Source organism: Gossypium hirsutum, chromosome A09 (assembly GCF_007990345.1).
Source record: "Gossypium hirsutum isolate 1008001.06 chromosome A09, Gossypium_hirsutum_v2.1, whole genome shotgun sequence".
Taxonomy (NCBI): Eukaryota; Viridiplantae; Streptophyta; class Magnoliopsida; order Malvales; family Malvaceae; genus Gossypium; species Gossypium hirsutum.
The window spans coordinates 76,386,268-76,396,134 of record NC_053432.1 but is presented as its reverse complement, the minus strand read 5'-3'; the positions used below and the strand labels follow the sequence as shown (position 1 = coordinate 76,396,134).

At 35.6% G+C, this 9,867-nt stretch overlaps 2 protein-coding genes across 3 annotated transcripts; one reads left to right on the top strand and one right to left on the bottom strand.

Moving 5' to 3' along the window:
• Positions 1-2,187: 2,187 nt before the first annotated feature.
• LOC107889748 (uncharacterized) lies at positions 2,188-5,140 on the top strand. Of its 2 annotated transcripts, none has more exons than XM_016814298.2 (2): positions 2,188-3,244; positions 4,536-5,140. In XM_016814298.2, exons 1-2 carry the CDS (start codon positions 2,808-2,810, stop codon positions 4,774-4,776), a joined length of 678 nt encoding a protein of 225 aa, XP_016669787.1. In that variant the 5' UTR covers positions 2,188-2,807; the 3' UTR covers positions 4,777-5,140. The 2 variants fall into 2 exon arrangements, with proteins under 2 accessions (XP_016669787.1, XP_040932785.1); XM_041076851.1 differs by lacking the exon at positions 4,536-5,140 and adding an exon at positions 4,167-4,493 and having other exon boundaries at positions 2,254-3,244.
• Positions 5,141-5,318: 178 nt separating this feature from the next.
• LOC107889747 (serine/threonine-protein kinase BSK6) lies at positions 5,319-8,860 on the bottom strand. The gene is made up of 10 exons (XM_016814297.2): positions 8,174-8,860; positions 7,863-8,083; positions 7,628-7,763; positions 7,425-7,558; positions 7,229-7,334; positions 7,051-7,136; positions 6,546-6,734; positions 6,216-6,380; positions 5,923-6,036; positions 5,319-5,647 (listed from the first exon to the last, which is right to left on the bottom strand). The coding sequence occupies exons 1-10, from the start codon at positions 8,253-8,255 to the stop codon at positions 5,405-5,407; spliced, it is 1,476 nt and encodes a 491-aa protein (XP_016669786.1). The 5' UTR covers positions 8,256-8,860; the 3' UTR covers positions 5,319-5,404.
• Between the last annotated feature and the right edge of the window lie 1,007 nt (positions 8,861-9,867).

The window sequence follows — 9,867 nt, the reverse complement described above, 5'->3', positions numbered from 1 at the left end:
GCACCCTTGAGGTAATGGAGGCTCAGTGTTGTGACATCCTAGCATTAGAGTTGCAACACCCACATCAGAAGTAGTTCTCCTCAAAGTTTGGTCATGTCATCTTCCTACACCAACTCAAATGCACCATTAGATTCCCAACTGCACCATTTTGCCAATTTGGACCTTAAAAGGACTAAAACTAAATAAAAAACGATTTTTAAAACTAAAAATCAACGAAAAGTATAGAAAAGACTCGTAAATTGCTTGAGAACAAACTCATTAAATGTTTTAGAGAGCCCGACTTGACATATTAAATTTCGATAGATCAGCTACGTATGAATTTGCTTCTACTTAAGTTATTAATTTGTAAAAGTTAGTTGTTATGTTTAGCTTGAACATTTTGTCAAGTGTTAGGCAAATGGTGCATTCAATTTTAGGACTTTTTGCGTTTCTTGATCATAGTTGTTATTTAGGCCTTTCATTTCTTATTGGGTGAAACAAGAAGTAGGTATTCTCATTTTTTTGGGATTGGCTTGTAAGTGTCTTTTCGATTGGAAGAACTGACTCCTCTCATGGGGTGGTAAGGAGATTCTATTGAAAATGGTCACCCAAGCTCTACCATTCTACTACATAAGTGTCTTTTTGCTTCCACTTAGCATTTGTAATGGCCTTCAAAAGTTGATTAATTCTTATTGATGGAGCTCGAACTCAGGTAATTCTACTCATTTATATTAGACTTCTCAAGCTTGATAGTACACTCGTCGAATGGAAGATGAAATGTGTGCATCTCGGGTTTCCATCTTTCCACCAACACACTTATAAGTGTGGGTTCCAATTTACATCCCTACCTATACGAGCCACGTGCAAAAATCTCACATCTTTCAAGTATGATTCAATTAAAAACGATAGAGGAGCGGGTAGATTATGAATATAAGTCTCCAAAATTTGTTCTTTCGACTATATATAAAAACCATACAAAATATTAAATTTCAGTATGACAACAAAATATTTAAATTAGATTAGATTAAATATAATGAAAACAATTATTACCATTTGCAATTGATCGATCAAAATGTGTTTGTCATCCAAATGAATTAGAGATTTTGTCATTACTAATTTCAAGAAATACAAAATTAATTTAAAAAACCTTAATACCATTTTAACAAAAAAAAAAGAGAGTTGAGAAAAGAATAAAAATTGAGTGAGAATTAAGAGAAATTTAAAAGAGATTCGGGGGAGAATTGAGAATGTGAGAGAGAGTTGAGTTGAGATTGAATTAAAAAAGAAAAAGAATTAGGGGTTTATATAGGGAAAAAGAAGAGACGTTGGAAGGGGGGGTTAAATGGCCATTGAAATAGTCGTTGGGGTGGGGGAGCTGTTGGGTTTTTGAACGTTGGGGTAAGAGGTACCTGTTATGAAAAATGCTTCCAGTTCGCCGATCCACTAAAAATGCATCCATTTGGACGTGTTTTCATTTTTTCTTCCTAATTCGATAAATTTTAAAAAAATCGGCCAAATCCAATAATTTTCCAAAAGAAATCAGTATTTTTCTGTATTTAACCCCAGAATTTTAGCATAAATATAAGTAATCATATAAGTTTTTAAACGGATAATAAAAGAATTTAAAAAATTAAGGGTGTCGGAGGCTGAGCACAACAATTTCGATTAACTAAAAATATAGTGATCAAAACCTCGAATTTTAACTTAATAAAAGGACTAAGACAAGAATTTGACCATATAAGCGTGAGGCCGTGAGTCAGTGGTGGTCCACGTCCAGTCAAACCGCTTCCTTAGAACATATTTATCAGATGTTTCGCATGTTTATCAGACTCCATGCGGGCTTACTCCACTCTACCCTTCCATACATCAAATCATCATCACTGTTCCCTTTGCTTGAGAAGATGAGCGATCAAAGTTTAGTCAAATCGATGCACAGAATTTAGAGATGGAAATGGAGTTGAAGTAATTACTTTTATTAGCTTTGTAAAGATGTAAAAGCCAAGTGATGAATATGTTACAATTTCGTTTCTATATTAAGTTTTAAAACAGGCCATTCATTGAAAACCCAATTATTAAATGCCAAAAATATCTATTTAAGAAATATCCACAAAACAACCTAAAAAAACCCAACATAAATATGTGAAAATGGAAACAGAGAAAGAGAGCGACACCAATAAATATTAAAATAAGAAAGACTGAAATTGGCAATTTTCCGACATGTAAATTTGTTTGTTAACCTCGAAATTCTATTGTAATGAAAAGGACTGCGCTACTCATAAGAGTACGCCTACCTCAATTCTTAACCGCCTGATTATCGTCAAGATTCACACATCACTATATTGATACCATCGGACGTATAGAATCTGCTTAGGACAGAGATCCTCAAGTACCAACACCAAATCTTCCAACAACTTTGTTTCTCCGTCTTTGTGTTTTTTTTGGCTTTGAACAGAAGACCCCTTCTCCTCTTTAAGCTTCTCTTTCACTCTCTCTTTCTGTCTTTGTATTTTTTTTCTATGCATTTTTCTTAAGTGAGAAGCCATGGCTCTGTAAAAGCTTTCCATGTTTTCAACTTTTGGTTCTCTGTGTCAGTCCTTTTTTGCTTCCATTTTATTGTAACTTTTCTGGTTTAATGAAAGGGTAATGGAGGTAAAGGGTAATCTAATCCAATTGTAACTTGTTTAAATTTTAACATTTTATACGAACTCTGTTCAAAGCCCTTTCAAAAGCTTGAACTTTGAGACTGTTGAGTATAGAAACACTTGATGATCTTCAAAGCTTGAAACTTTAAGCCTGCTAATGCTCTTCAGCTTCTGGGTCTTTCCAAAATGTCATCATTTGAGATGTCCCATATCGATTTAGAGCAAGGAACTCACCGCCGGAACGAGAGCGAAGTCAGCGCCGGCGAAGCTAGCGTGTGCTTCTCCGACGCCGACGAGGGCTCTTGCTACTCTCAGTTTTATTCCACCACGGGTGGTTCTTACGATGAGTACAGCTTCGGTTGCGAGATTGGTGGCGATTCGGATTCCAGGAGGGTGTCTTCGGCCTCGGATTGCTCGGTGGAGGTGCGGGCTCCAAGTGGAGCTAATGAACTCAAGCTGCATTTGGCCAAAGTTGAGAAAGATTGTAGAATTTGCCATTTGGGTTTAGAGAGCAACAGCCATGAATCTGGTGCCCCTATTGAATTGGGTTGTTCTTGCAAGGATGACCTTGCTGCTGCTCATAAACACTGTGCTGAAGCATGGTTTAAGATCAGAGGAAATAAGTAAGTTAAAACAATTCCAATTTCCAACCCTTTTTTTCTTTTTCTGGTTCAATCTTCTTAACATTGCTAACTTTTTAGTAAAAAACCATCTTTTTTTTCATGGATCATAATTGAGATTTCTATGTATTGTTCTTTTGATGATTGCTTGGACTTGGGAATTGAGAGTTACTCTTTCTTGATAGTTAAAAAGGTCGATTATCTTAGATGTTAGTTTTACAATCCTAGTTAAAAAATAAGGTGTAAGGTGAAAATATGCATGTGAAAAGGTGAAATTTGCTTAATGTGAAAGAAAGTGGGATGGATATTAGATTTGAAAATAAAGCTAAAGACTAAGACGATTCTTTTGTCAGTCTAACTACACCGACGATTCTGTGCTGTTATGTGCTTTTTTTGAGGTATAGGAATCTCTCTCTATTTTTTTTTCTTCTTTTTGTTACTTTATGTTCTCTTTCCATGTAGGAAAGTGGGGATTTGACCTTTTATTGATGCATTATCTAATTTTTGGTTGATGATTATTGTTTGGTGGTGCATCACTTTGTGAATTTTTAATTCGCAATTGCAAATTCTAGATTTCTTGCTTGACATGATTAGGGATTAGTGATATTTTAGGTGCCAAACCACTGGTGCAAGGAATTCCTTGATTCTAAAGTTTTAGCACATCTTGCATTGCCATGTTCTGCACTTCATGCCTGCCTACATTGGCGAAACAATTGTTGACACGGTGACTACCACGTTTGCAGTGAACTGAGCAGTGTTTGCTAGCTATTGTACCATCGAATTTCCAATTATGTGGTTAATTGGTCCCTCCATCATTGACCTTTGTAATTGATTAGATTGGATTTAGAACTGTCTAACAAATGATCTGTTGTGCTCCTAATACAACTCTTCTATTGATCATCTAAGTTTACTGGTTTTGGATAAGAATTCAAGGTATCCGTCTTATATGTTGCGAACGAAAGGTCATAGGCAACAAAGTGTTTTCTGATGTGATCACATACCAAAAGAGACAGGCATTTGGAATTGAAGAATGTCAACTATGATATCCGAGTTAACGTTCAGCTGTTAGAACAATGAATGAACTTGTTATCTTTACACGGGAGCATGATTCTTTATATACAATGACATCATAATAATTTATGTGATACATAGATTCTTGTATTTAAAGCATTTAAGTGATAAGTAAAGTGTAATGATCGTATATCAAATCATTGTATCTGTAACTGATAATGCATTGCTTTTCTTTTGTGGATTATTGTATTATGTACTCAGTCAATCTGCTTAAATCATTTAGGACCTGTGAAATTTGTCATTCTATTGCACGCAACGTAGTTGGAGTGAACGAGGTCGAGTCGACAGAGCAACCAAACGAGACAAACAGTTCCACTGCAACCACTGCAGTCTCGGGAGCAGCATCCTATACAGAGTCTCGAAGCTTCTGGCATGGTCATCGCTTCCTCAACTTTCTCCTTGCTTGCATGGTATTTGCATTTGTCATATCTTGGCTCTTCCACTTCAATGTACCGTCATCCTAAAACTTCTTTCCGCGCACAGTCGTCGAACAAAATCGAAAGAAGGAAAAAAAAATAAAATAAAGGAACAGAATTAAAACTTGTTGCTGTGATGATGAGCAATGGAATTAGCCTAGAGTCTCGTGATGGTTAATACGAATTATATACATCTCTCTTCTTCATACGTGTAGAAAGCTTGTTATATTATGCACATTCATCATAGTTACTAAAGCTGTGATATCTTGGTTTAGTAGACGACCACCATATCTGGTTTTAGAAGAGCTCTTGATGGTTCTGCTCTGGTTGTGTGGGGTGTTGTTATATGGGATTTCGCATTTAAACACGGTTGTGATTCCAAGAAAATATCCAATGGGAAATTTTAACCAAATTTTCCTTTCCATGTGATCAGTGAGATAGTTGTTTTCTTAATGTTTGAAGTGATTGTCTTATAGAATCTAACCTAAGCTAGCCATTTTGAGTTGCAGGAGCTATTGTCCTTTCAATAGGAGACTGAACAAACGTTAAATATAAAAAACCAACCATAAAAACATTGAAGAATTCTGCAATGCGGCGAAAACCCAGAATAAATACAATAGCCAGAAGAAAAAAAAAAGAGAAATTAAATAAAACAAATTGAAAACCTATACAATTTTCAGTTTTTACTCCTTTTGGCTTCCAAGTTGGTGCCATCTTTGAGGGTTTCTTGAGCATCACCTTCCATCCCTAGGCTAAACAGGCAAGTCGCTTGTAAATACAAAGCAGTGGGCCACTGTGGCGACACCACCTGGGCTTGCATCGCATCTCCAAGGGCCTCTTGGGGCCTATCATTCATCAAGTAGGACAAGCAGCGTCTGGCATAGACTGTTGGTGACACTATGGTCCCGCCATCGATGAACTACATAAGAATGGTCAACATCTTCAGTCTATTTATCATACTGTTCAAACCATCAAAAAGTATCTTTCCTCTATGGCATATTAATGCACTAGTTGTTAGTGCTAAGAGAAAAAAAGCTGAGAAAATCGAAAACTAACGAACAGTAGTATGATCTTGTTTCCTTGCGTTTGAAACATGGTGTATATTATTTCAAATAGGCAGTATTGAACTCAGTATGTTGTTATAGAGCAACAATCACAAGCAGTATAGATTTGTAAGATTTGTGAGAAACTCACCCGCGTGTAGCAATCAATTGCAGTTGCAAAATCCTTAGCTCGGAAAGCGGTATCACCATGTTTCTTGGAGTTCAAGGTTTCCTGCATTTGGCTGGTCCACATTTGAAAAGAAAGCTGAAAGGAACCAGAGAATTCGCATACAAATTACATGATAGGTGAAGTAACATTAAACATGTAAAAATAAAACTAGACTCAAGATAACTAAAGAAGTCGGGTAATGGTCCTTTGCCCCTTGAGCTACAAGGTATTTTGCACCTCATAAAAGTAGAATATCGAGGACAGAGTTAGCAAACCTCATTAGCAATTCCCTCATCGTCTTTGTATCCCATCTTCTCCAATATTTCATGTATAGCGGTCAAATCTATCCTCATGCAAGCCTCTCCAAAAGGTGTCAATGACAATGGCTGTTTTGAAGAAGCAGTTCCATGTGGAATACCCATCAACACATGTGATGGTACCTAGCAAAATTCCATATAATTAATGAGAAATTTAATGGTGTTTACAAAACATAAATCCTTAATAATGCAGGACATCGAGTTGGGGAGATACCAAACTGCACAGAATTAATGGTTGGAGATTATGATCTTGCAGTATTTAATTCAATCAGCAATTATTGTATGTACCTCTGCTTCCTTCTGAACAGACATGAGAGATATGACGAGGGATTTGGCATTTGGCCTCTCACGAGCTTCATACTGCAAACAGCGAGAAGCTAACCTCACTAACTCCATTCCGTCTTCGTTTGAGAAATGGCCCTCCAAAGCAGAATCCATCAACATGAGAAAATTCTTACCGCGGATCAAATCAAGTGCCTATAACGAAGCAAACAAACTAAAATACCATGGACAATTCAACCAAGATACACTAAAAGCAAACAGCATCCAAATGTTGACATCACATCTTCATCTCCCGCATGCAGTTATTGCCGAACCTTTAACTCACTTAAGAAATTGAATCACAGAGCAGAAATAACAGTAAATTCTAATTATCCAACCAAAAACTGGTACATCCAGATTAACAATACGAATGAAACAATGATTTTTAAGATAACATCACCAAGCTTTCTCTTGCAGTAACATAAAGATCATAATTGCAGTAAAAAATAATGCTATGACAAAGAGAATTTACATGGCTGGGAGGAATATGTTTGCCGCTCATAAGATCTAGCAGCAAGGTTCCAAAGCTATACACGACACTTTCCGGAGTCACTCGACCTGCCATAGAAGCACATCAAGACTTTGAGTTTAGATTCAAAGAAATAGATTTCTTAAATAAAGATTAAATGAGTGGTTTGAACACGATTAACCTGTTCTCAGGTATTCTGGTGGTGTAAAAGCTAAGTTTGTACTGTAACTCTTGCCATCTCTGCTGTTCTTCATGAGCCCAAAACAAGACAGCCTGGGATTACCATCCTTTTACCAAAGAAAAAAACCCAATTCAGAAATCATAATCAAAGGGTTATTTGATTTCACAAGCAAAATCTTGAAGAACTTAATAAGTACATTATCAAACAGAATCCTATAAGCATTGAGATCATGGTATAAAGCTCTTCCTTTACTGCTACAATACTCCAAAGCTTGTGCCAAGTAGAGTGCCACCCTCAACCTCATTGCCCATTTCATTGGCTGATTTTCCCCTGACAAAATTAACCCTGTAAGTAACTTCAATTAACTTTAATTCCAAGCTTCACTTTTGAGTAACTTACAGTGAAAAAGATGCTTAGCCAGCGTTTCATTGGGCATAAACTCGGCGACCAACAATCTCTCATCGCCTTCACAACAACAACCGATCAGATTTGCCAACCGCTCACTCCTTAAACTCCCAACAGCTTTGGCTTCCTCCTAAAAACATGAAAATTTCAAAGTAATCTTTACTCAGTTTAATGATCAAAAGTTAGTAAACAAAATGAAGCGATGAGCAGGGAAATGAATTAAACGGACGAGGAATTGGCGAGAATCGGGCCAGGCGAACTTGTTAAACCGTTTAACAGCAACCCAGCGGTCATTGTCGAGTTTCCCTTTGTAAACGACGTTAGGAGCTTTTTCACCGTGTTCCGACACTATGTTATCGGAAGAAAAGCCAGACGTAGCAACTTTGAGTTGCTCCAAGCTAAACTCACCGAAACTCGGCCATGCATTCTTCTCACCTTTGCCCCCATTCTCTGCATTTCATTAAACTTTTTACTCCAAAAAAAAAACACTAAGCTTTTTTTTAACAAAGAACGAGAATCTGAAGATAAAAAATGCAGTACCGAGATCGGAGGATTCGAGGACAGAAGCTTTAAGGTGAGAATGAAACCAGCAGATAGAGAATTTAGAACAACGAGCTCCCATTTTTTTTTCTTTCAAGTCAAACGATCAAAAGACGGAGAATCAACGGAAAGTAAAATAATCAGATTCCGTACATTTCTGCAACAATCCCGAACTCTGATCGTCGTGAATCCAAAGTTTCCCTTTTTTCCCCCTTTCTTTACTATAAAAATGGGAAATTTTACAGAAAAATAAAAATGTTCGCTTTTAAGTAATTATCAAACCGATTCTAAAAGGAAAGAAAAAGCTCTTTTTTAAATTTATTTTTTGTTTTTGAGTTTTTCAGCTTTTTCTACAATCTCATCATTTGAGTTCCCTTTTCCCTCTCATTCTGTTTTGAACTTTGTAGGTGGTTTTTCTGGAAAATATGTTATGATGAGGGGGTCATTTTGAAAATTCAGAGACACAGTGTTCTTCAAACGCGTAGAGGTAAAAGTTGGGACAAGATCAAAGGATGGTATAGTTTGGTCTGGTCTGGTCACTGACATGGGAAGCGGATTTATGTGAGTATGTGGGTTGCTTTTGTCTTTAGATCTTATCTAGCTTTGACAGAGACCAATTCACCATTTTTTTGGGTTAAAGTTTCCTGCTTTGGCTCAAAGTTGATGGGTTGATTTGCTAAAAAAATTTAAGTGAGAAATGAACATATATTGTATATTCGACACGCTTTGTATGACTATGTATGTGAGCATGATCATCTGGAAAATGATTGTTGATATTATTAAAACAATTTCTTTAGGAAAATTTGAAATTATAGACTCCATTGATGATTGTAGGAAATGGTGGAAAAGCATGTGATCATTGACAATGAAGCGAAATTGTCGTGTAATTTGACTCGTCAACCTCCTGTTTTTTTCACTCTTTTTTTCTTTTCTCGGAATTTAAATAATGTGATTCCAAGAAGCCATAATCAAAGGAAAAAAGGTGGATGTCTTTTTGAAGGAGATTTTATTAACTTTTATAAATTATTATGATAATTACTAACGAGTTTGATTCTCAATCGGATTTGAGGATTGCTGGTAAAATCGGGACAAAATTAATTTGTATATTTTTATTAGATTTAAAATATAATTTTAATAATTTTTTAAATGACAAAATTAAAATGTTATTGTTTTGGAGTTAAAATATAATTTTACTATGTACTAATTTAAAATTTTAGAAATTTTAAAGAGCTAAAAGTTAGGACTCCTACTAATCCCTGATGCTACATTTAAAGAGAATGTTGATTCGAGTGTATTTTTCTTCAATCTAAAGGTCGAGAAAGTGTTATAGGTAGAAGTAATATTGTATCAAATAATACCAATAGTATCAAAACTATGACCTCCATGTTGTTGTATCAATGGCTTGGATTATAGTTTTGTGATGGAAAAAACAATTACAACTTTTGTGCCCCATTCAAAGGCCTAATTTGATTGGTACTTAAATTTAGTTTATAACATATGTAATTGGTTAATCACTTAGAGAAAGAAAAATGTTGATACTTTTCAATGATGAATTGGATCATAGGTTGAATTATGAATTATATAGCTAGGAATTTACAAAACATAAATGAATTAAAAAATGTTGGAGTTAATATTCCAAAACATTTTTCGATATTTAAATCCGTATTTAAATAGAGAATTGATAAAAAAAATTT

Coding starts and splice junctions, on each gene's coding strand:
- LOC107889748 (XM_016814298.2), top strand. CDS start 2,808: ATGTCATCATTTGAGATGTCCCATATCGATTTAGAGCAAGGAACTCAC. Junction 3,245..4,535: donor TTTAAGATCAGAGGAAATAA/GTAAGTTAAAAC, acceptor TAAATCATTTAG/GACCTGTGAAATTTGTCATT.
- LOC107889747 (XM_016814297.2), bottom strand. CDS start 8,255: ATGGGAGCTCGTTGTTCTAAATTCTCTATCTGCTGGTTTCATTCTCAC. Junction 8,084..8,173: donor CCTCGAATCCTCCGATCTCG/GTACTGCATTTT, acceptor AATGAAATGCAG/AGAATGGGGGCAAAGGTGAG. Junction 7,559..7,627: donor GGCTAAGCATCTTTTTCACT/GTAAGTTACTCA, acceptor TAATTTTGTCAG/GGGAAAATCAGCCAATGAAA.